This window comes from Gambusia affinis, linkage group LG19 (assembly GCF_019740435.1).
Source record: "Gambusia affinis linkage group LG19, SWU_Gaff_1.0, whole genome shotgun sequence".
Classification (NCBI taxonomy): Eukaryota; Metazoa; Chordata; class Actinopteri; order Cyprinodontiformes; family Poeciliidae; genus Gambusia; species Gambusia affinis.
Genome location: NC_057886.1, coordinates 23,932,312 through 23,957,862, shown reverse-complemented (window position 1 = coordinate 23,957,862; position 25,551 = coordinate 23,932,312). Strand labels below are relative to the sequence as shown.

General features: G+C 45.1%; 1 protein-coding gene across 3 annotated transcripts; it reads left to right on the top strand.

Annotated features, from left to right (window-relative positions):
* The first annotated feature begins 1,604 nt into the window (after nucleotides 1-1,604).
* Nucleotides 1,605-25,551, top strand: si:ch73-281f12.4 (Ras-associating and dilute domain-containing protein-like). 3 transcript variants are annotated; one of them, XM_044100156.1, is made up of 16 exons: nucleotides 1,605-2,244; nucleotides 4,005-4,331; nucleotides 4,594-4,829; nucleotides 6,523-6,851; nucleotides 9,554-10,243; nucleotides 10,325-10,362; nucleotides 10,597-10,763; nucleotides 10,849-10,961; nucleotides 12,801-13,020; nucleotides 13,604-13,776; nucleotides 15,839-15,983; nucleotides 19,534-19,715; nucleotides 19,794-20,088; nucleotides 24,419-24,540; nucleotides 24,615-24,754; nucleotides 24,870-25,551. In XM_044100156.1, the coding sequence occupies exons 1-16, from the start codon at nucleotides 2,117-2,119 to the stop codon at nucleotides 24,970-24,972; spliced, it is 3,408 nt and encodes a 1,135-aa protein (XP_043956091.1). In that variant the 5' UTR covers nucleotides 1,605-2,116; the 3' UTR covers nucleotides 24,973-25,551. The 3 variants fall into 3 exon arrangements, with proteins under 3 accessions (XP_043956091.1, XP_043956090.1, XP_043956089.1); XM_044100155.1 differs by having other exon boundaries at nucleotides 10,594-10,763; XM_044100154.1 differs by having other exon boundaries at nucleotides 19,534-20,088.

Sequence of the window (25,551 nt, the reverse complement as noted above, 5' to 3'; positions counted from 1 at the left end):
TGGGAGATTTCTCTAAACTGCAGCGTTTCCTTTAAGTGAATTTATTTTTGTAATTCCAATTTGTGCAAATATATGGTCAATACAAATGAAACTTATGTTGGGCATTGGTAAATTTAAAACAAAAACATTATATCTAAAAGCATAATAACAATTTGATCTCAAAAAAATCTTCTCTAAACTTATTTTCATAAAAACTCCCAAAGCGCACACGCTATGGATCTCTGTCGCCCTCTTCTGGACATTATCATGTTAACAGATCATCTCAACAAGAATTTGAAAATTAATATATACTGTATATAACTTTTTACTATTTGCACTTTTTTTCAGAACTTGTACTTTTTTACTTTTTCCAACCTGTACTTTACTTTCATTAGAGTGTCTGTACTTGTACTTAGAGAATGTGATCCTTTGAAATCTCTGTCCATGTTTAATAAGTTTGTTCATGACTTGCTTATTAAAAATTGTGGCTAAGGGCCACATTAGAAATGACTGATTAATGATTAAAGCCAAGGGTTCAGCTTTAGTCAAGATTTTCCAGACCGTCCTGGAATTCCAGGCCTTGAACCGAAACCATCGCGATTAAATTACAACCTGCAGCTGATCCGTTTATTGTTCTGTCAAGATTCAGTCTTCCAGGAGAAACCGGAGGAATGCAGCTGTAACGAACATGTCCGCCACCAGGTGGCGATGTCGGTGCAGAAATCCGTTAAAACTGTAGAAACAGATTAATTACCTTGCTATTATCTTCCTTGATCAAATATATGGAATCAATAAGGATTCATAAAGTAAATATTTATTTTTGAACGAGACTTAGATATTTTCAGTATTTTCTGTACTTGTTTTAAAATAAACAATTTCTAACTTAAATCTGTTTTGCTAAATGAAGTAAAAAAAAAAAAAAAGCTTTTTATTTTCTGTTGTTACAAAAATTGTATCTGGATATATGCGCTCACAGTGCGATATATGGTTCCTATTAAATATTAAAGGAGATAAATGTGAGGAAGATAGATTAAAAACAATAATTCAGCTGATTCTGCACGTTCAGCAGCATGACTGAAAATAAAAGACTTCATCAGGTTCAGGTCCTTATTATATTTTTATGTTTTTTCATATCCACAACTTAAGTAAATTTTTTGAATTTTCATTTTTAAGAGTTAAATTTTTTAAATTAAGTTTCCAAATGAAATGAAGCATAAATGTTTTAGCCCATGATATTTCTAAAATTGGCAAACAATAAAGCAGTCAGTTTATCAGTCACATTTATTTGTATTTTTTAAATCAGCTTATCTAATATCTCCTTAATTAAAATCAAATCCTTCTTCAATCTTCTGCAGCCGTTCTTTTAGGGTTTGTACTTTAAAATGAGTAAAACATCCCCAATAATTGTTTGAATACCAGCAGCTATGTAAACATTTATTGATTTTGCTGGGAATAGTAATGTTATAAAATCCGAAAATTCTATTATGATTATGGAAATCTCAAATATTCGGTTTTCCAATGGATGGTTCATGTTCAAGTCTGGCCATTAAATGTTAATTTAGCTTGCCATACAATGAGAGTGTGTGTGATTTAGCCCCGCCCCCCCGTGCTCGTGACGTCACGGAGGAAGCTCGCGCTCCAGCGGCGGCAGGTTGCTCCATCCACAGTCCGCTCAGGCAGCGCTCCGCATCGGACGTAACGGCTGCCAACGTGACCCGGGATGGAACTTCACCGCTTCCCCAGAAACTTTTTCCCGCAAACGGACTGCCGGATTATTGCATTTCGGATTCCAATGTCGACGAATTTTAATGTAAACTTCTGAAACTTCTCCGGGTTTCCTTCTTTTCCTGTGAAGGAATATGAACTTACGGTGGGAAACGGTTCGGGTAACGGTCTGTGAAACGGAAGCACAAGCGGCTGTTGGAGCGGTTTTTCTGCTTCTTTTTACGTCTTCTTCGGGGGGAAAAGGTTGCCTTGTGGATCAAGCTTTTTTGTTTTAGAGCTTTTCTAATTCCGAAAAGTTCCCGTCTCCCACCGCTAGATGTAGCGGGGCAGCGGAGGGAGAATGCGAACCTCTGCCCACGTCGGCTCTCTCGGTGGTTCCGTCGTGTTTCTGTAGACAAACTGAAGTCCAACGATGATTTCTGAGGAGAGAAGCAGCCACGTAAATAAACAAACCCTCAACTTCCCTGTGGGTTTGCTCATCCGCTCTCCCAAAAGGCGCCTGGCCAAACTGGGGAGGAAACCCAGCAATGGATCTGTCCAGTAAGTTCAGTAATTTACACAAATTTACTTTTAGCATTAGATTTAACTGTGTTTTAGCCATATGGTTACAGCCATCTTTCATCAGAAAACAGCTGCATATACACGTTTAAAAAGTGGACTGATTAGCATCATGAAATAATTGAATTTATCTCACAATATAAGAGATGGTTCCACCTCAAAGTCCGCTAAAGTAGCTTGTACAGGTGTTGTAGAAAGTTAACCTGACTATATCAGTTCTCAAATATTGATTTAATTTATTAGAGAACTTTTCTGTTTGTGAAAAGGTTCTTGGCTCCTGCAGATAATAATAATTGGTTATCTTCCATCAAGTGTTTGGAAAACTTGAAAACAGTTTTTTTCCTCATTGTGAAGGAATGTTGACTCTCCTTTTTGTAGAAATGCTTCAATCAATCCGCATTCAAAGGATTTTGAGCATAATTGTCTGTTTCTTTAAATCGGGGCTTCATTTGTTGCATTTGGATCGTGCAGTCTGGTCTACTTCATGTTGTCAGACCAGTTCTGTTGATTCTACTCATTTTGTGTGTTCAGTGGGACTGAACTTAAAAAATGTGGTTAAAAACAGTTCATATTTTTAACTCCATAATATAACGAGGGGAGATATTTATTTTTTCACATAGGGCCGGCCAGGTTGGATAATTGTTTCTTCTTTAATAAAGTCAATTAAAAATACTTTTAGAATGCAGTCAGCTGGGAATGTCTCTAAAATCCGGATGGTGTCGGGATTTAAAGTCATTTTCTGTTCTGGTGTTTTGATGTCTCTTTGAACAAAGTTTAGGAGGAGATTAAACTTATTTAAACCCTTTACTAGACTCCTGGGTGCACACTGGGCGGGTTGTGTGTTTTTACAGAGCTAACCCGCCCAGACTGGGAACACAGAATTCCTTTGTAATCTGGAAAATGAGGAAAGTCATTTCCAGTCTGGAAAACTGGATAAAGAATAGAAATATCCCAAACTCTCCCCAAATGGAGTAAGGCTGGAGATCAATCTGGTCTTTCAATTTTTAAGATTGAATTTTTGGGAAATTGATATTTTTGTCCAAAGCGTTCATTGGGTTTCGTACTTCAGAGTGATGTCAGCACGGCCATCTTGTTTTCTGTTTCACTGCTTGTTTTTATTTGGAGTATTTGGGCCAGGATGACATTGTTTTTTAATTACAAGAATAAAAACATACAACAATAGTCCAAATATTATCAGAGTAAAATTGCAATATTAGGAGAATAAATTTGTAATTTTATGAGAACTCTGACATAAAAAATGAGAAATGTTAGTGATCTTGTGAAGTTTTACTTTGGTTTAAGTTTTACTGGTAGAAAATATTTAATCTTCTAACACATCAGCATCAACTTATTAACTTATTAACTTATTAACAAGCAGAGCTTTGAAATGATCAGCCAAACGACTGAGCTGCTCACAATAACTATCAAAACTTTTTTCTCGTTAAACCGATATAAACCTTGTAATTTTAAGATGTTTTTTCTGGTCAAATTGAGTCTTTATTCTCCTAAATTTATGTCTATGTTTTGTTAATTAAATTAATATTAATACAGACTAAAATAAAAACGCTGTTCAGTAAGGCCAGTTTCAAAGTAAATCCCATGCAGTTACTATAAACAGCTGCTGCCGTCCAAAGGACTCAGAGATATTGTTAGATATTGTTTGTTGGAAGCAGAGAGTTTGTTGATGCATAAACAGAAATGTAAACAGAAACTTTGCAGCCTGACTCTGCTCCTCCGCTCAGGTCCAACAAGTCGGACAGCACCGTCCGCTCCACAGAGAGCGTCGGCGTCCGGCAGCCGGCCAAGAGCAAGATCCGGCGTCACAACAACCGCCTGTCCACGGTTTTCAACTACAGCCCCAACCTGCGGGAGGGGGGCCGGCGGGGCCCAACCCGGGGCGGCCCCGACCCCCAGGCTGCCGACGACCCCGCCGAGCTCTCCAGCCAGCGCTCCGTCCCGGGGATCCTGAAGATCTTCGGCAGCGACATCTGCCAGGGAGCCCACTACAAGAGCGTGCTGGCCACCAGCCAGTCCAGCGCCAGGGAGCTGGTGAGGGAGGCCCTGGAGAGGTGAGAGCGCCCCCTACTGCCCGCCTCTCACAGCTTATCAAATAGAATATATTGACAAGTCTTCCAATTTTCACTGTAAGATAGGAGATGAATATTTGCAGTTTAAGGAAAACATTCTGTGTTTAGCAAAAGTATAGTAGAGCTGCAGCTGACAATTATTTTATTGATCGATTATTCTGATTAATTATTGGATAAATAGCAATCACATTTAACCACTAAAACCTGCTTAATTCAACGTGACGGCTGTGCTCCTGTCGGCCAGGTACTGTCTGGAGAAAGAGGACGCCAGCGACTACGTGCTCTGCGATGTGATTGGTCAGACGGGGGCCGATCACCAGTGGAAGAGGGAGTGTTTCCGGGTGGTGGGGGCCAACGAGAGGCCCCTGCTGCTGCAGGCGCTGTGGAAGCCCAAGGAGGGCTTCCTTAGGCGCTTCGAGATCCAGCTCCGCTCCACCGTGGAGCAGCAGAGCCTGAAGCACCAAGACACCATCACGGCAGGTAACCCCGTACCGACGGGTAACCCCGCCCCCGTACCGACGGGTAACCCCGCCCCCGTACCGACGGGTAACCCCGCCCCCGTACCGACGCGGCAGCAGAGTGGGGTGTGAAGTGTCTCTCTGGACATTCCTCTGTGCTTCCCGGCTCCAGCAGGGCTGAATGGTGTTTGTGTTACGTCAGCGCGACTGAGCGGCTGTTGATATCAGATAGAGCCGCCCCGCCCCCCTTCTGTCCTCTGGTTCTGCTGCATCGAGGCGGCGCCAGAGCAGTCGAGCATTATGTTTGGGTCAGTTTGGTTTACCAGAGCAATTTCAGGGGAATTTCAGCCACTGTAAACAAGATTTCATAAACAAAAGCTCTCTTCTGTTTGTGTTTTAGATTTAGTTCAATACTACGGCGATCCAAGGATGGAATTTTTTTCTGTTCTCTAAAACCTAAAATATTTTAGAACTTTTTTTATTTAATAAAAAAAAAATGGTAGTATTTACGGGTAGAGTGCCTTCTCCGGGTCAGGGGAGGTGTCCTGCCCCAAGTGGAGGAGTTCAAGTATCTCGGGATCTTGTTCACGAATGGGGGAAGAAGGGAGCGGGAGATCGACAGGCGGATTGGTGCAGCGCCTGCCGTCAAGCGGGCGCTGTACCGGTCCGTCGTGGTGAAGAGAGAGCTGAGCCAAAAAGCGAAGCTCTCGATTTACCGGTCGATCTACGTTCCCACCCTCATCTATGGTCATGACCGAAAGAATGAGATCAGGGATACAAGCGGCCGAAATGGGTTTTCTCCATAGGGTGTCTGGGCTCTCCCTTAGAGAGAGAAGCTCAGTCATCCAGGAGGGACTCAGAGTAGAGCCGCTGCTCCTTCACGTCGAGAGGGGCCAGTTGAGGAGCATCTGGTCAGGATGCCTCCTGGACGCCTCCCTGGTGAGGAGTTCTGGGCACGTCCCACCGGGAGGAGGCCCCGGGGAAGACCCAGGACACGCTGGAGGGACGATGTCTCTCGGCTGGCCTGGGAACGCCTTGGGATTCCTCCGGAGGAGCTGGAGGAAGTGGCTGGGGAGAGGGAAGTCTGGGCCTCCCTTCTGAAACTGCTACCCCCACAACCCGACCCCGGATAAGCGGAAGATGGATGGATGGATGGATGGATGGTAGTATTTATGGGTGATGTGGTTTTCTCTCTGAGGAACACTGTAAGGTTAACGAACCATCATGTCTGTTAAAACAGACTCGGGTTGTTTAGAGCAGTGGTCTCCAACCTTTTTAGTACAGCGGACCGGGCCAAGCCTTCGTAAATTTCCTGCGGACCGGGGGGTTCGTGCAGCGTTGAAAATCGAACGGGAAGTGCAGCGTTGTGAGCTGGCGCATGACTCAAACCTCGGCATCCGGTGTACGATTTTCAAAATAAAAGCTCCTCCATACTCAATACATAGAACGGACATATTTCATTATTTCTTGCGCGGCCCGGTACCAATTGGTCCACGGACCGGTGGTTGGGGACCACTGGTTTAGAGTCTGTACATCTTTAAAGGTACAGGTCTTAAATTTCATTCATTAAGGTTTTATAAAGGTCTTTCAGTTGGTGACCCCTGTCGGTGACCCCTACAGATCCTCCCATTGTTTCTCCACATGCTGCAGCTGCTTTGAAACCTGTCAGACGGTGCCGGAGGCAGAAAGCGTGACGGTGCGTCTTGTGGTTCCAGGGGTGAACGCTCAGGCCCGGAAGCTGCAGAAGAACCGGTCCAGAGTGGCATCCCTGTTCGTGGACAGCGGGGGGGAGGAAACGGAGGGCCTGGGCTTCTGGAGGAGCCTGAGCGACATGGACCTGTCTGCCACAGAGAGGGAGCCGGGCCGGGCCCAACGGATCACAGTCAGAGAGAACCCGGAAGCCGAGGCCGACACCGAGGTTCTGCGACTCGGCCTGGAGAAGGAAGAGACGGAGAGCAGCGACGACAATGCCACGCAGTACTCCATACACCCACCTTTTGACTTCCCCTACTTCCTGCTGCTACAGGGCTACGACCACAGACAGGTTGGCTATCGACCGGAGGCGGGTTGGTTATCGACCGAGGCGGGTTGGCTACTTGTAGACTAAATGCTACTAGTTTGGACTTAGAGCAGACCATCTTTAATATTGATTTACCTCCATGTTCCTTCATTTGTTGTCCACTATTAGTGTTTATGTCAACTCCTCTGAAACAAGATGATTACTGATGAACAAATATTAGAAAATTGAATCTGATCTTCATCCATCATCCAACACACTAACACCTGGTAGAGCTGCCTGGGGCTCAGAGGTCAAAGGGCGAGAGGCGAGGTCACCTGGACAGGTCTCCAGTCCATCGCAGGACATCACAGAAAGAGACAGGACAAGCAACCGCACACACACACACACACACACACACACATATACATTAGGAGAATTTAGAGAGACCAGTCAACCTAACAATCATGTTTTTCCATATTGGAGGATCTGGAGCTCCTGGAGAGAACCCGCTATGCACAGCGAGAACATGCAGAAAGCCCCGGGTCGGGAATTCAGCTTAGCATTTCATAAAGACTGTTAGTTAATAACGTGAACTCCTACAGATTAGAGATTACATTCTGACTTCTCTGTTTTAAAAGCATTTTCTCCCAGGCTTTCCTTCCATCAGCTCTTATTAATAACTTTTATTAATATCAGAGACGACGCCCTGGCTTGTGATGCTGGAAAACATCTAGCATGGCTAGCGCTTAGCATGGATTGCACTTAGCATGGCTAACGCTTAGCGTGGCTAGTGCTACCTAACAACAGACTGTATGTTCCCTCTAGAGGAGGAAACACTGAGACTTCCAGCATGAAGCTCTAAATAAACCCAGACACTCTTATTTCCATTAGAGCATCAAGTAACAAGACATTTAAAAAACATGATTAATTCCCGTGTTGCTTGTTTTTTACAGTCGGCTGTTTTGCTTGATGTGGCTGCTGCAATTTGATGTGTACAGCTTTAAGCATTCCCAGATGTACAACCAAAGACAGACAGAATGTACAAATACTTTAACTATACACAAGCTTTCATCATTTATGGGAATAAATTAATAAATGCCATAAAATACTGTCGTAAAGTTTGGATCTGTTCTCCACTTGAATCTTTAGAAGTTGCTCAGAAAAGCCCTCCAGTGTGTTAAGAGACAACGTGGAGAAAAGCAGCATGAGAGCTCTGGATTATCATCTGTTAATCCCTGAGCTTCGTCACATTTGGTTACCTGGGTCCAAGACGAGCGCTTTCTCAGGAAGGAGTTACAGAACCAGCAGATCTATTTCTGAATATCTGCTCTGTCATTTCGTGCCCACAGCAGTCCAAGTAAAGAAACTCCAGAAAGTTTGACAGATGCTGACCACATCCTGCTTCTGAAACAATAATAACTCGGCAGCGTTAGAGCTTTGTTTCCTGGACTTCAGGGCCGGGTCGAACCACTTTCTCCCCCTGACCCGGTTCCTACAGCACAGCGGCTCCGTCCAGCTGCAGGAAGTGCTGCATGTTTATCGCTGCAGCTGGAGGAGGAGATTGCTGACGGTGCAGGATGGCGCTAGGGCTGCCGGCTCCTTTCTCCTGACAATAGGCCAGAACCAGAACCAGAGCCAAAGCAAAGAAACAAGGCTTGTCTGTGTTGTGTCAGTTGACATAAAACAGGAAGCGATAGCTGATGTTATGAATGCTGTTCCAGGCCGGCTGAAGGAACTTTACAGGCAGCGATCCGTTTTCCTGACTGTTCGTCATTTCATTGAAAGAAGGAAACTGGCTCATTCTGCAGTTGTATTTCAAAACTCAAGATTATTTTAAACAACTTTGGAAATTCATAATAAATACAGATTAATCATTGAACTGCTTCCTAAAAACAGAAATGAAACATTTCACTGTGTAAAAGTCAACGTTTGATCATATAAATCCTGAGTTGTTGCAGATCCAGAGGAGACTGTTCCTGCTTTAGGTTAACTGATTAATAACTGGACAGCAACAAGTTTATTAGGAGATTTCTTTACACAATTTGAACCAGGTGAAAACAAAACGCTGGTTGAGAAGTTCTGGCTAAAACCTTCTTAAATGCAAAATGTTTATATATATTTCTTAGTTTTGGTTAATTACAGCTTCGACTGTGTTCTTTCAGCAAACTGCATTTTGTTTGAGTCTGCATGCTTCAGTTAATGATTAATTGATTATTACATTAGTTTTCAATAATCTATTAATCTGATGAGTAGCATTTAGCCTCGCCGCGCCTCATCCTGCCGCTCCAGGTTGTATTCTTAGAGCCTCATCCTGGTTTCCGTTCACACTGCTGGCTGATTTCCTGACTGTTGCACAAGGGGATCAGTGGAATCCCAGAGACTCTGGGAGATCCAGACGATGCTCCACGTCTGCTGGATTAGCAGGACAGAACGGTGACAGACGCTATACTTAAATCTGTGACAGTTTCCAGCTTCTGTAATAATATTAGCAGTTTCATCTTTACTTCATTTGTTTAGTTTAACTCTGTCTGGCATCATCAGTTATCAGGTCTAGGCTAGGCTAGCGTTAGCATGTTGAACTCTGTTTTTACTGGAGTTGTTGATTATTGATCTGTAGTTATTGGCTGATTATGCCAACACAAAGGAGCAACTTAACAACTACTTCCTTTCTTATTTCAAAATAAGAGTCCTGAGCAGATGCAGCCTGGTGTTGCAGGATTTGGAAGTGATTGATTTTGATCTTTTAGGATTTTGTGATCTACCTGATGAGTGGAAGCAGCACCATCTTCGGCTGCTGCAGGGAGCACAGTACCGGAGAGGATGAGGAGCGGCTGAAGGTCGACATCCTCCTGTTTGCTCCTGACGTGTCGCCACAGCACTGCTGCGTCAGACGCCTGGACTCCAACTCCCAGAGTTCCTCAGGAAAACAGAGAAAGACTGTGACCTTGCTGAAGCCCCTCCACGGGGCCCCCGTCACCAGAAACGGTTTCCTTCTGGATGAGGAAGTAGAACTGAATCCTGGAGATCTGATTGGTTTGGGGAAGCACTACCTGTTCCTGTTCAAGGATCCCACCAGCAGGTCGGGTTCTCCTCCTGCTCCGCCCTGGATGGCCCGGGTCCGCCCGGGCTCTGACGCTAGCACTTCCTGTTCGTCCTGCGGCTCCTGCATCACCGTGAAGCGGCTCCAGGGGAAACCGCCGGCATCCTGCTGGAGGAACCTGGAGGGAGCCGAGGCTTCGCTGCGCTACGAGCTGCAGCAGGAGGAACGGGTCCTGCAGGAGATCCTGGACATGGTGGATCCCAGTGAGAACAAGCCAAAGCTGACTCCTGCTTTCCTGCTTATTCTCTGCATCCAGCACTCCGCCGGCTCCTTCCAGCTGACTCACTTCAGGCAGCTGCTGCTCCGGATCGCCAGCCAGATCCAGCTCATTACGTGGGTAAGCAGCAGGAACGCTGATCTGAACTCCACCGCATGTTTTCTACAGTTATTCATGTGATCATGTGATCTAACCTTTCAGGAGAGGACAAAGGAACTCGCTGCAATGCAACCAGAAACGTGAGTCCACATCATCGAGATGTTTAACTGCTGTCTATAAAGAGAAACCAAACTAATATCTGTGCCTTTCAAAAGTAATCAAACTCCTTAAACTTTTCTACATTTTGCCACATTAGAGTATTTTATAGGTGAAACATTTCAGAAACCTTGTTTCATCACATGAAAGGCAGCTAAATTAAATGCAGACGGTCTGCAGATGAGCTTCATCTGTATTTCCTGTCTGTTCATCAGCAGCTCTGTTGACGACGCGTCTGATCAGCTGCAGCAGCTCAGCATGGAGGAACTGATCTCAGGTCTGCAGCCGCTGGTTCTGTGGATGGCCAACTCCATTGAACTGCTGCACTTCATCCAGCATGAGGTCCCCCAGCTGTTGCCATGGAGACGGGAAAGCATTGACCAAGGTGGACATTTTGTTTGTCTCTTTAGAGCCGTCAGGCCCTCCAGTCCTGTGAAAGTGGTAACAAGCGTTGTTGTGGTTTCCATCAGAGCGGCTGCAGGCTGAGCTGTGGTCCACCCAGACGGCCTGCGAGGAAGCCATGACGGTCCTGGAGGAGGTCATCATGTTCGCCTTCCAGCAGTCGGTCTACTACCTCACCAAGGTCTGCCCCCCACTGCCACGTGTGACGCAGGAAGCCTGGCTGTGTTAACACAACAGTCTGTTTTCGCTGAGCGTTTTCCAGACCCACAACACAATAACAGCATGGAAACACTCCGGCAGGAAACAGCAGGGAGGTAGAGAGCGGGGCGTCCTTTCCACTCTGCAGTGTAAACACTGACAGCAGTTATCTGCAGCTGCACAGTTTCCACCGACTGGACCTGCTGGGAAACAACCAGTCACATCATCGCTGTCCCAGACTCACTACCTGAGAAAACATTCTCACATCACGCAGGATTCACTGGCACATTTCAGCAAACCAGGGAAACCGATGGTTGAACTTCAGATTCTGTCGACTGCAGGAAGTTCAGAGTTTCTGTTTTCATTTTCTGGCACATTCACGGCGCCAGAAACGGCTCCCAAAAATCCTTCCTGTTTCAGACAGGACAGTCGGAGTGACCGCGTTTAATGTCCAGGTTTAATATTTATTAATCTTCTCATGAAACAAACAGTGGAGAAAACAGAAACATACATTTTCAGATAATACTGACAGATTTTTAAAACCAGTAATTGAAATTTATCAACAACGATAAATCAAACTCTTATGGACATTTTTCTGATTCTGGGACGATGAGACTGGGGTCAAAGTTCACAATCTGACCAACCAGCTGTTTAAAGGTTTTCTCCATCAAACCTGACTGAGAAACAGGCAAACGTTTCTAGCCAGATGTGCAGAACTGGTAGAATCAGAACCAGGATAACCTTCCACACTGAGTCAGTTGGTCATGATGCTCTTAAAGATGGCCGCTTCCCTGCCGGGTCTCAGATCATTATTGCTCTTATCTATGGTTATGATTCCAGACAGAGCGTCAGCCGGACCGTTTTACTGGAGAAGATCTCAGGACTTTATCTGACTTCAGGTCTGAACCCAGCAGCAGCTGAGCCCTGACGTCTGACGACTTCCTGTTTGACGATTCTGTTAAGGGGCGGAGCCAGAGGTTTCACGCAACAGGCAACCTGATTGGCTCTTATGAAGTTTAACCTGATTGGTTCTGATGATCTGAACGTCTGCAGGTCGTCCTGCAGCTCCAGCGCCTCTACAGTGAAGGAAACAGGATCAATCTGCTCTTTTCTTTTAAACCAGCAGATTTTATCCTGAACTGAAGAAATGTGCTCCACTGATCCTGTTTTGATTGATAGGTTATTGATTGGAAATCAGCAGCTGTTTTCAGTGTGGTGTTTAGTTCTGCTGTGCTGGTCTGTATTTTAACGTTCGGACCTTTGGGGCGTTTCCTGCAGAGGGAAGCAGCTGTCATCACAGCAGGGAGGAGCAGAAGCAGCTCTTCCCTGTGATTTCCTGTGGATGACTGAATGTTCACAATGTGCAGACCGGATTCCTGAGGTGAAGCTGTCAGGTTTTCACTTCGACCCGTTAAAACCAGCCGCCATCTGCTGCTTCCCAGCAGGGGTCCAACATGCACCTCAGCTGACCTGCTGGCTCTTCCTCAAGTTTCTATCTTACTCATGGTGTGTGTGTGTGTGTGTGTGTGTGTGTGTGTGTGGGCTTACAGTGCCATAGAAACACAACATACATGCCAGAAGAAACAGATATTCAGATAGTTTAAAAACACACTTCTACCCTTTATAACCTTTGACCTTTTTAACAGAAGGAGAGTTGTGCTGAGCCGCTTTGCCTTTTACCAGATTATAAACTGAGGGTAGTTTTAGCTCATTAAAACGAGAAGCTTTGTCGTTCTAACAAAATTCTGCTGCTGCATTTATTTCAGTTGTGTGGTTAAAGGCCTCCTCAGTGTTCAGTCGTCACGCCTTTGTCCCCCTGCAGAGCATGTACCCGGCCCTGGGCGGCCTGCTGGACGGGAACCCGTTCTCTGAGGACGGTCAGCTGCGACTTCCTGTCAGCCTGGGCAACATCCTGCAGGTCCTGAAGGAGGCGCTGCAGCTCCTCTCGGCCTTCCAGGTGCATCCGGACATCTCCCTGCAGCTCTGTGCCTACCTGTTCTTCTTCATCAACGCTTCGCTGTTCAACAGCCTCATGGAGAGAGGTAGCAGCACACGCTGTTAGCTTTAGCTTTAGCGTTAGCGTCCCCGGCCTTCTGAATGTGGATCATGGCCGTTTGATTGTTTCTCCGTTTACTTTAACTTTTAACAAACTTCTATACGTTTAATATCAGCATTAACACAGACTGGATGTTTTAATCATTCATAAAGTTTTTACTTTGAATACAAGTCTGACTTTATCTTTAAAATCAGATTTATTTTGAAGGTGGCTACTGTTTCTTGTTTTGGTTGCTATGTTACCACCATCATGCATGTTGTAATGTCTGAGACTCTTCAAGATCTGCCCTCGGGTTGCCATGTTCTGGTCCATCTTGTCAATATGTTATTATTCATGGAAACAGTTTCAGTGTTTGCATGATTAATAAAGTGAAGATAAATGTTGGCTGGTTTCCTACAGGAACAGGTAACATGTTGAAATGTTCGTCATCAGACTAGATTATTAGAACTGAACCAGCGGTTCAAACTGAGCCGCATCACTGCAGCTCCTTTTTGTTTCTCGTGTTTAATGTTTGGGTTCTGTTTATTCCTTATGGGCTGTTTGGCTAACTGGAGGTCCTGCTTCTTCAGGGTCCGTGGCCGGGTTCTACCAGTGGTCCCGCGGCGTGCAGATCCGGGCCAACCTGGACCTGCTCATGGACTGGGTCCAGAATCAGGGCCTGGCCAACATGGCCGCTCAGTTCCTGCAGAAGTTCTCCGCTGCCGTCAATCTGCTGGCCACGCCCAAAGAAACGCTTCTGCAGGTCAGCTCACACCCGCTGCTCCTTTCCTGTTGCTCTGAGCGCCGGTGGGCGGAGCCACACTGAGCCTCAGGGCTTTTATTTCCTCAGGTTTCCCATGTTCCTCTTTTAACTATTCACAGCATCTGGATCTTAGTAATCAGTTCTGATTCTGGAACCGACTCGCTCATTGTTCTTCCTCTGGGCAGAAGGAAACGGCCTGCGGGAAGCCGGCCAGGAAATGTTCCTGTCATGACATCATGAAGCTGTAGCCGTTCCTGCAGATTATATAATCCAGAGTAAATCCTGGAGCGGAGTAATGTTTAACCTGGGGCCGCCTCACATCCTGTTTGCTTTTATCCAGCCGTTCAGACCAAACATGCAGAAAACCGTTCGTCCAGTTCTTGTCAGGCTGCTCTAACTCCTCATCCTCCCTAAGCAACACATTCTCTTCCTCACCTGTTCAGGTTCAGCTGCAGGTAAACAGAAAACACCCACCGCCCACTTTACCACTGAAATCTGATGGCTTGGGTTGCCATGTTGTGGTCCGTCTGCTCTCGGGTTGCCATGTTGTCTGTCTGCTCTCGGGTTGCCATGTTGTGGTCCATCCGCTCTCGGGTTGCCATGTTGTGGTCCGTCCGCTCTCTGGTTGCCATGTTGTGGTCCGTCCACTCTCGGGTTGCCATGTTGTTGTCCGTCCGCTCTCGGGTTGCCATGTTGTGTCCGTCCGCTCTCGGGTTGCCATGTTGTGGTCCATCTGCTCTCGGGTTGCCATGTTGTGGTCCATCTGCTCTCGGGTTGTCATGTTGTGGTCCCTCCGCTCTCGGGTTGCCATGTTGTTGTCCGTCTGCTCTCTGGTTGCCATGTTGTGGTCCGTCCGCTCTCGGGTTGCCATGTTGTTGTCCGTCTGCTCTCTGGTTGCCATGTTGTGGTCCATCTGCTCTTGGGTTGCCATGTTGTGGTCCGTCCGCTCTCGGGTTGCCATGTTGTGGTCCATCTGCTCTCGGGTTGCCATGTTGTGGTCCGTCCGCTCTCTGGTTGCCATGTTGTGGTCCATCTGCTCTCGGGTTGCCATGTTGTGGTCCATCTACTCTCGGGTTGCCATGTTGTCTGTCTGCTCTCGGGTTGCCATGTTGTTGTCCGTCCGCTCTCGGGTTGCCATGTTGTCCGTCCGCTCTCGGGTTGCCATGTTGTGGTCCGTCTGCTCTCGAGGTCTGGACTTGAGCAGCCCTGCCTTAGACTGAACAGAGCGTCCTGTGGCGGCCATCTTGTTTGTTAAGAACTATGAAAATCTCCTTCTTTTGTAAAACACAAAGATAGATGTACCTCAGCTCAAATACAGCTTATTTGACCCTGAGGGGATGTTGTAGTACAAGATGTTAGTCTGGCATGTTGAGTTGACACCTGTTTCCACAGCATGACTCAAAGCAGCAGCCAGCGGCTCCACGCTGCTGACAGGCTGAGGATTACAGACATATCACCGCTCTGGAATGACAAGACTTGTGGTCGCTGCAGAACGGGACACGCCTCTGTGGCTTTTAGTTTTCCATCTGCAGTGGCTGAGTGGTTGCTGCTGCTGTTGCTGCTGCTGCTGCTGCTGCTGCTGCTGCTGTTGCTGCTGCTGCTGCTGCTGTTGCTGTTGCTGTTGCTGTTGCTGCTGCTGCTGTTGCTGTTGCTGTTGTTGCTGCTGCTGCTGGAGCTGCTGTTGCTGTTGGTGTTGGTGTTGCTGTTGGTGTTGCTGTTGCTGTTGCTGTTGCTGTTGGTGTTGCTGTTGCTGCTGCTGTTGCTGTTGGTGTTGCTGTTGCTGCTGCTGCCAGACAATAACTGGCAGACAAACCATCCAGAGACAGTTTTATGTTTCTGTTGTGAACCAACAGATTTAAATCACCGCCTCCAGTTGAACTCGGCCGTCACACCGAATGTCTTACATCCTCTAATTCAGCTGGAAACATTCAAAAAGAACCATGTGACATTTCTGCTGTAATCACTGAAAATCTCCACTGAATCGCGTTTCCTCGGGTTTTTCCTCATCTGTTGATGTTTTTCACCACCAGCAGCAACGACCTTTCTGTCTGTGCCCCTGCAGGCGTCCTGGGCGTCCCTCAGGGCGGAGTTTGCTGCCCTGACGCCGGCTCAGCTGCACCACATGCTGAGGGAGTACGGCGGCGGGAAGCCCCGCCCCCCTGCGTGGAGCCCGCCAGCGGAGGAGGTGGAGGACGCGGTCAGGACCGGTGAGACTTCTTTATTTTTCTAATTGGAGTCTCACTGGACTTCCCAGCATACCTTGTGTTTGGCTCAGCTTGCCCCCTGCTGCAGGACAGCATTATTACGCTGCCGCCCCGAATCAGTCAGGCCCAGTTCTATATAGCAGTGGTCCCCAACCACCGGGCCGCTGGTACCGGGCCGCGCAAGAAATAATTAAATATGTCTGTTGTATGTATTGAGTTTGGAGGAGCTTTTATTTTGAAAATCCTAAACCGGATGTTGTCGGTTCCGTCTTGCGCGCCAACATGCAGCAGAATGAGTGAGAAACAACGGCATCAGTCTCCATCCTCACAGCAACCGCAACAACCACCCCGTCATAGAGAAGAACAGCATCGATGTCGATCCTTATAACACATCACCATGCTGCCTTCACCATGTTTTCATGTTGGCCAGAAAGTTGAGTTTTGTAGAACCTGGATCCTGACCCGTTTCCTAGGTTACCGGGTCAACACTGAGGTTAAAGAATAGTTTTAGAAAAACTTCCTGATCTTTACATGTTGGATTGATTTCTGTAGCTGTAATTTCTGTGAAACCCGTTTGGACCCGTTTGGACCCGTTTGGACCCGGCTGTTCCCAGGATCTCACTGTTGACAGTAAACTGGAGCAGCAGGAATCCCAGCAGCTCTGATGTGGCTGGCATGTTTGGACCTGATGAACGGAAAGCAGGCAGGAGAAACACGATGACAGAACCAACGGGAACACCACAGGAACCCGGCTGGACCGGACCGGACCAGACCCAGTTATTTTAACCCAGTTGTTCTGATCCGGTTCCAGCTGGTTTCATCGATTCTGATTCTTTTTAAAAAGCTTTTTGTGTCGATGAATCGCTGAAGAAACTAAATACTGGAGGAAAAAGATTCACTGCTGACGAGTCCAGAGCTGCAACTATCGATTATTAGTAATCAATTATTCTGATGATTAATCGGGTGGAAATATTGGCTTTGAGCCACTTTAGCTTTTTATAAAATACACAGAAATAAACAATTAAAACTTTTTAAAATGAGAAAATAAACATTTAATTTCCTGAACGACAATAAGAGCAAAACTTTAGTGAAGAAACAGATTAAAAATATTCTTATCAATCATCAATACAGTCGGGCTGATCTCTGTTATTGATGATTATTGATTTCTGATTGATCTCTGTTATTGATGATTATTGATTTCTGATTGATCTCTGTTATTGATGATTATTGATTATTGATTGATCTCTGTTATCAATGATTATTGGTTACTGATTGATCTCTGTTATTGATGATTATTGATTTCTGATTGATTTCTGTTATTGATGATTATTGATTTCTGATTGATCTCTGTTATTGATGATTATTGATTATTGATTGATCTCTGTTATTGATGATTACTGGTTACTGATTGATCTCTGTTATTGATGATTATTGATTATTGATTGATCTCTGTTATCGATGATTATTGGTTACTGATTGATCTCTGTTATTGATGATTATTGATTTCTGTTATTGATGATTATTGATTTCTGATTGATCTCTGTTATTGATGATTATTGGTTACTGATTGATCTCTGTTATCGATGATTATTGATTATTGATTGATCTCTGTTATTGATGATTATTGGTTACTGATTGATCTCTGTTATTGATGATTATTGATTTCTGATTGATTTCTGTTATTGATGATTATTGATTTCTGATTGATTTCTGTTATTGATGATTATTGGTTACTGATTGATCTCTGTTATCGATGATTATTGATTATTGATTGATCTCTGTTATTGATGATTATTGGTTACTGATTGATCTCTGTTATTGATGATTATTGATTTCTGATTGATTTCTGTTATTGATGATTATTGATTTCTGATTGATCTCTGTTATTGATGATTATTGGTTACTGATTGATCTCTGTTATTGATGATTATTGGTTACTGATTGATTTCTGTTATTGATGATTATTGGTTACTGATTGATCTCTGTTATTGATGATTATTGATTTCTGATTGATTTCTGTTATTGATGATTATTGGTTACTGATTGATCTCTGTTATTGATGATTATTGGTTACTGATTGATTTCTGTTATTGATGATTATTGGTTACTGATTGATCTCTGTTATTGATGATTATTGATTTCTGATTGATTTCTGTTATTGATGATTATTGATTTCTGATTGATCTCTGTTATCGATGATTATTGGTTACTGATTGATTTCTGTTATTGATGATTATTGGTTACTGATTGATCTCTGTTATCGATGATTATTGGTTACTGATTGATCTCTGTTATTGATGATTATTGATTTCTGATTGATTTCTGTTATTGATGATTATTGGTTACTGATTGATTTCTGTTATTGATGATTATTGATTTCTGATTGATTTCTGTTATTGATGATTATTGATTTCTGATTGATCTCTGTTATTGATGATTATTGGTTACTGATTGATCTCTGTTATTGATGATTATTGGTTACTGATTGATTTCTGTTATTGATGATTATTGGTTACTGATTGATCTCTGTTATTGATGATTATTGATTTCTGATTGATTTCTGTTATTGATGATTATTGATTTCTGATTGATCTCTGTTATTGATGATTATTGGTTACTGATTGATCTCTGTTATTGATGATTATTGATTGATCTCTGTTATCGATGATTATTGGTTACTGATTGATCTCTGTTATTGATGATTATTGATTTCTGATTGATTTCTGTTATTGATGATTATTGATTTCTGATTGATCTCTGTTATTGATGATTATTGGTTACTGATTGATCTCTGTTATCGATGATTATTGATTATTGATTGATCTCTGTTATTGATGATTATTGGTTACTGATTGATCTCTGTTATTGATGATTATTGATTTCTGATTGATTTCTGTTATTGATGATTATTGATTTCTGATTGATCTCTGTTATTGATGATTATTGGTTACTGATTGATCTCTGTTATCGATGATTATTGATTATTGATTGATCTCTGTTATTGATGATTATTGGTTACTGATTGATCTCTGTTATTGATGATTATTGATTTCTGATTGATTTCTGTTATTGATGATTATTGATTTCTGATTGATCTCTGTTATTGATGATTATTGGTTACTGATTGATCTCTGTTATCGATGATTATTGATTATTGATTGATCTCTGTTATTGATGATTATTGGTTACTGATTGATCTCTGTTATTGATGATTATTGATTTCTGATTGATTTCTGTTATTGATGATTATTGATTTCTGATTGATCTCTGTTATTGATGATTATTGGTTACTGATTGATCTCTGTTATCGATGATTATTGATTATTGATTGATCTCTGTTATTGATGATTATTGGTTACTGATTGATCTCTGTTATTGATGATTATTGATTTCTGATTGATTTCTGTTATTGATGATTATTGATTTCTGATTGATCTCTGTTATTGATGATTATTGGTTACTGATTGATCTCTGTTATTGATGATTATTGATTTCTGATTGATCTCTGTTATTGATGATTATTGATTATTGATTTCTGATCGCTCCTCGGCAGCCGACGTCCTGCTGAGTCTGGACAGCCATCCTCCTCTCATCCTGCCCAGCAGCTGCTTCCAGCTGGACCCGGGTAAGGTTCTGTCTGACCCGGTTCTGTTGGAGCAGCTGGCCCGCCTGCAGGACTGGATCAGCCGGCTGTCGCTCAGTGAGACCCAGAGCCCGGGTTCTGTTCTGGAGCGGGTAAGGAGGTTCTGTGACCCGGGTCGGGTCAGGAAAAGCTGTGGCGTCTCTGACCGGTACCGTGTCGCTCTGACTCAGGTTCCCGACGGACCGAGCGGCACCAGACCCGCAGCTTCCTGTCCCGGTCCGGACGGGGAGTCCGACCCGCTCACCTCTGCAGAACCGGGTCAGGGCAGAGGGTCGCACGGTGACCTGAACCACTGTGAGGCGGTTCTGACCCAGAAGCTGAAGAACCTGCAGCTGCGGAACGTCCTGCCGGGTCCGGCCGGCACCGGATACCACAAGAGCCTGGCTCTGGACCCGTCCTGCCTGCTGACGCCGCCCAACACCCCGCAGGGCCCGGAGCCCGGCGAGCCCGAGGAACCGCACACAGGTAAGGTCAGAGGTCAGCGGGAGGCTTCTGCCTCCATGAGGCCAAACAACACGGCGAACACGACCCGGTTCTATGACCCGGTTCTATGACCCGGTTCTATGACCCGGTTCAGCTGCACGGCTTCAGCGCTTTATGAGAAGATCCAGATGTTTCTGAGCCTCAGAGGAGGAAACATCTGCAGCGCCGCAGGAACTTCCTGTCTGATCCGCCTGCTGGTCGGAACATTAGAACCTTAAAATGTTCTTCTGTTCGACCGTCGGCCTGCTCCAATAATCCATAAATAATCCATAAATAATCCAGAGATTAACGGAACGCTGAAGCTTTCAGGGACTGGAGTTTGTTTCCGCCTGCAGGTCGTTTCTCTTTTATTTCAGCTCAAGTAATCAGTTATTAATAATCAATTATTCAGATGATTAATCCTGTAAATGGATAAAAAAAATCAACCCTGCAGATTTTTCATTGAATGTCTGGAGCTTATTTTATAAAATATTATAAATACATTTAAAATAAAGTTTTTAAAAAATCAATTTGTCTTTCTAAATAAGAAAATGAAAGTTTTACTCCCTAAGATCCAATAATTAGATAATTAGATTAAATGCAAAATGTTTATATATGTTTGTTCAGTTTTGGTAAAATGGACTGTTTGCTCTGATTAATGATTAATGGGCTCAATAATCGATTCATTGTGATTAACCTGATTAATCGGTCCAGTGCTGATCGATACCAGGAAACAGGATTAAATGGGATTTTTTGTCTCATCCATGCTTCAGATGAAATTAGAAACATTTTTACTCTTAAACCAGAGAAACTTGTTGGTTTAAACCAGAGCGTCTCAATTCCAGTCCTCAGGCCCCCAGCCCTGCATGTTTTAGATCAGTGGTCCCCAACCACCGGGCCGCGGACCAATTGGTACCGGGCCACGCAAGAAATAAGTAAATATGTCTGTTCTATGTATTGAGTCTGGAGGAGCTTTTATTTTGAAAATCGTACACTGGATGCCGAGGGTAGAGTCTTTACCAACGTCTGGAACCAGAACCGGCTGGTCAACCAGAGCAGGGACCGGGTTTCTGTTGGATCCAGTGGTCAGACATGATTTACTCTCCATGGAGGTCAGGAGGTTAAAGGGCAAAGGTCAGCCAGTGGGGGGGTGGCTGGTTACTAGTCAGCTTCTCCAACGTTTTCTTTTACAAAAGGAACGCAACCTTTTGATAATTTTGTGAAAATTGAGCAATAATTTAAAACTGAGATTGACGTGGCGCTAACCCGGAGCTAACCAGGCGCTAACCCGGAGCTAACCAGGCGCTAACCCGGAGCTAACCAGGCGCTAACCCGGAGCTAACCAGGCGTTAACCCGGAGCTAACCAGGCGTTCCAGGACCGCCCTCGCCCCCTGCTGGGTGTTTGTCCTTTTTACAGGCGTAAGCAGGAGGATTTGTTTGATCTCCATCAGGCATCTTTACTCTGACAGTTTGGCTAAATGCGTTAAGACGTTAGCCTGAAAGCGAGCCATCTGGCGCCGTCACCATCTGCCTCTAATGACGGCTAATTCCTCACCAGTAATTACAGCCTGGTAACAGTCACAGTTCAGTCACTTACATGCAGAAACAATACAAATGTTTTAGTTCTCATTAAACATTTTATTGTGACGTCATTTATTATCTGAGATAAAACAGAATTTCTCAGTAATTTAAATATTTTGCCTGATTTAATGTGATCATCATTACAAATATATTCATGTGTTACTGTAGTATTAACTGTATTGACTAACATAGATAATGATCTATTATTTAATAAGTTCTGGTTATTCGATATTAACCGATATTAGCTAATATTTTCTATATTTTATACAATTTTCCCTAGTGCTTGGCAACCCCGTTGGCTTTGCCTCTGTTCTCCGTTTCACCTGTGAAGGTTTAGCCCCGCCCCCAACAAAATGTTAGGCGGAGCCAGGGGAGGGGCTTAGCTGGGGCGTGGTCAGGATGGGGGATTGTTGCTGCCACTATGTTGCTTTATTTAGCAACTTTTACTTTAAAACAGGTGTCAAACTCCAGGCCTCGAGGGGCGCTGTCCTGCAGTTTTTAGATGTGCCACAGGTACAAAACACTGGAATGAAATGGCTTCATTCCCTCCTCCTTGTGCAGATCAGTTCTCCAGAACCTTAATGACCTAATTATTCTATACAAGTGTGGTGCAGCAGAGGCACATCTAAAAGTTGCAGGACACCGGCCCTTGAGGACTGGAGTTTGAGACCCCTGCTTTAAAACATCCCCTGGCTGCCAGTGTAGTAACTTATTTTTCTGTTGTGTGAATCACATTTCCGCCCACAGAGGGCAGCACTGACACGGGTTCAGGCCAAATATGACAGAATCAAACACATTTATACAAAAATGTTCAAATTTGCACAGAAATAAGTTACAGTTTACCTGCAAAAAAGTTGATTCAGCTTTTAGTTGCTTTTTAAACACCCACAATCCTTTGCTGCATGACCAGCCCCTCCCCTCCAGAAATAAGTCCAGTTTTACCCACTGATGCTGACGTGAACGCTGACAAGTCTTGCTTCCTTATTATTATTGATAACTAATATTTGTGCCATTTCTTCCTGGTGGGAGCCGAGTGGCTGGATCCTGATGGATCCCAATGGATCCCCGACCCGACCTGGTCTCTGTGGTTCTGCCCAGATTAGTAATCCTTTAATCTGTGATGTCAGGACGGGCAGCAGCGGCTGGTCATGAGCATTTCCAGCTGGGTTGGTGCGTGGAATCTGAATGTGAGCGGCTTTGTTCAGGACCGGCCTGGGGGGCGGCCTCCATGTTGGGGGGGCGGCCTCCATGTTGGGGGGGCGGCCTCCATGTTGGGGGGGCGGCCTCCATGTTGGGGGGGAGGCCTCCATGTTGGGGGGGCGGCCTCCATGTTGGGGGGGCGGCCTCCATGTTGGGGGCGGCCTCCATGTTGGGGGGGCGGCCTCCATGTTGGGGGGGCGGCCTCCATGTTGGGGGGGCGGCCTCCATGTTGGGGGGGCGGCCTCCATGTTGGGGGGGCGGCCTCCATGTTGGGGGGGCGGCCTCCATGTTGGGGGGGCAAGGATCGGAGGAGGAGGATGAGGAAGGACGTTAACCTGATGCTGTTTGACTGTTTAAAGGTTTCATGGTCGGTGATTGCTGCCAGATAAAAGCTTCATGATGTCACCACTGAGTCATCGGCTCCACCCAGTAATGAGGGTTTCTACTGGTTTGTTCCCAGTCTAACCACTGACTTTGGTTCTTCATTCCAACAGTCTGAGAACAGAAAAACTCCATGACCTCATAAAATCTGTGACGAACTTTATTTGTTTACGCAAACTAGCAGTAGGTCTGGGCATTTATTATAAAAAACTTCCTGATTTATTTAGAAACTTCAATTAATGTTTAAAAAAACAAACTGTTAACATTATCAAAAAATTATTTACATTTTTTTTCACTTTTCAATGAAACCAATAAATATTAAAACTTTGATCTGAATCCAGGGAATCTGTGGCAGATTTTAAATTTAACTTTAATTTACTGACTGTCCAACATCTGGCTGACAAACTGGAGACAAGAAACCAAGCACCTCTGGACGTCTCCAGGAGGACATGTTGTCTCCAGGAGGACACGTTGTCTCCAGAAGGACATGTTGTCTCCAGGAGGACACGTTGTCTCCAGAAGGACATGTTGTCTCCAGGAGGACACGTTGTCTCCAGAAGGACACGTTGTCTCCAGGAGGACACGTTGTCTCCAGGAGGACACGTTGTCTCCAGGAGGACACGTTGTCTCCAGAAGGACACGTTGTCTCCAGAAGGACACGTTGTCTCCAGAAGGACACGTTGTCTCCAGGAGGACACGTTGTCTCCAGAAGGACACGTTGTCTCCAGAAGGACACGTTGTCTCCAGGAGGACACGTTGTCTCCAGGAGGACACGTTGTCTCCAGAAGGACACGTTGTCTCCAGAAGGACACGTTGTCTCCAGGAGGACACGTTGTCTCCAGAAGGACACGTTGTCTCCAGAAGGACACGTTGTCTCCAGGAGGACACGTTGTCTCCAGGAGGACACGTTGTCTCCAGAAGGACACGTTGTCTCCAGAAGGACACGCGTTGTCTCCAGAAGGACACGTTGTCTCCAGGAGGACACGTTGTCTCCAGAAGGACACGTTGTCTCCAGAAGGACACGTTGTCTCCAGGAGGACACGTTGTCTCCAGGAGGACACGTTGTCTCCAGAAGGACACGTTGTCTCCAGAAGGACACGTTGTCTCCAGGAGGACACGTTGTCTCCAGGAGGACACGTTGTCTCCAGCTGTCCTCTCTGCTCTGTGCAGTCGGTGGGAGCGGTGATGTGGAGCCGGGAGACGCAGCAGCAGAAGAAGACAGAGAGGAAGTTTTCACAGTGGAGATCCACAGAGGGCCCCACGGCCTGGGACTGGCCCTGGTGGACGGGACGGTGAGACACCAGGACAGTAATCACTCCTTACTGTCTCTACATCAGAACACCGTCTTTATTCTGTGATGTTGCAGCAAACGGCGCTGAGAATGAGCGGCATCTACGTGAAGTCGGTGGTTCCCGACTCTCCAGCGGCTCGCTGTGGGAAACTGAGGACCGGCGATCGGATCCTGGCCGTCAACGGCACCAGCCTGGTCGGAATGGACTACAGCACGTAAGACAGCAGAAACAGCTGCATTCACCATGCATTCACTCTGCATTCACTCTGCATTCACTCTGCTAATGCTAACAGTTTAGCTGCTTCCTAACTGGCTGCCATCTGCTTTCAGAGGCAGAGAGCTGATCCGTTCAGCAGGAGACGTTCTGAGGCTGCTGGTGGCAAAGATGGACACCGGCTGCAGCAGCAAGAATGCAGCTGCAGCTACATGCTGAGAGCAGAGAGAGTCTTCTCCTCCAACTGCAGCACCGAGCCAAAGTTCACTGGATCCCCCAGACGCAGCCCGGGGCCCCTGCTAGAAACCAGCTTCTGTCTGGCCCACAAACTGGGAGGAAAACCTGCAGCTGCTGCAGCTTCAGGCTCAGATCCAAATGTTTGCTGTAAACACGTGAAAGAAGCAGCAGCTCAGTAATCTGTAAAACGTTTTCAGGTTCTGCTGCCTTCATGTTTTATAAAAACTGAATTGTTTCGTCTCTGTTGTTCTGCTTCACAGAAAAGTGAAACTGGATTTATTTAAATGTTCCTTTGATCTCAGAAAGATTTGACTTTTATCAGCTTCATTATTTTAACGTCTGTATTTACTCCGGGTTCATAACTGTTTTTATAGTTTTGTAAAAGTCATAATTCTCCTGAAGAACAAAGTTTAGTTTCTAATCGTCTCATTTAACAGGAAGTTTTAAATGTTTGGTTTTATTCTCTCTAACTGGAAACCTGAACAAAGTTCATCTCCATAAATTAAAAAGTTCATTTATTTCACTAACTCAGATTAAAAATGGAAACTTGATCAAATCTGA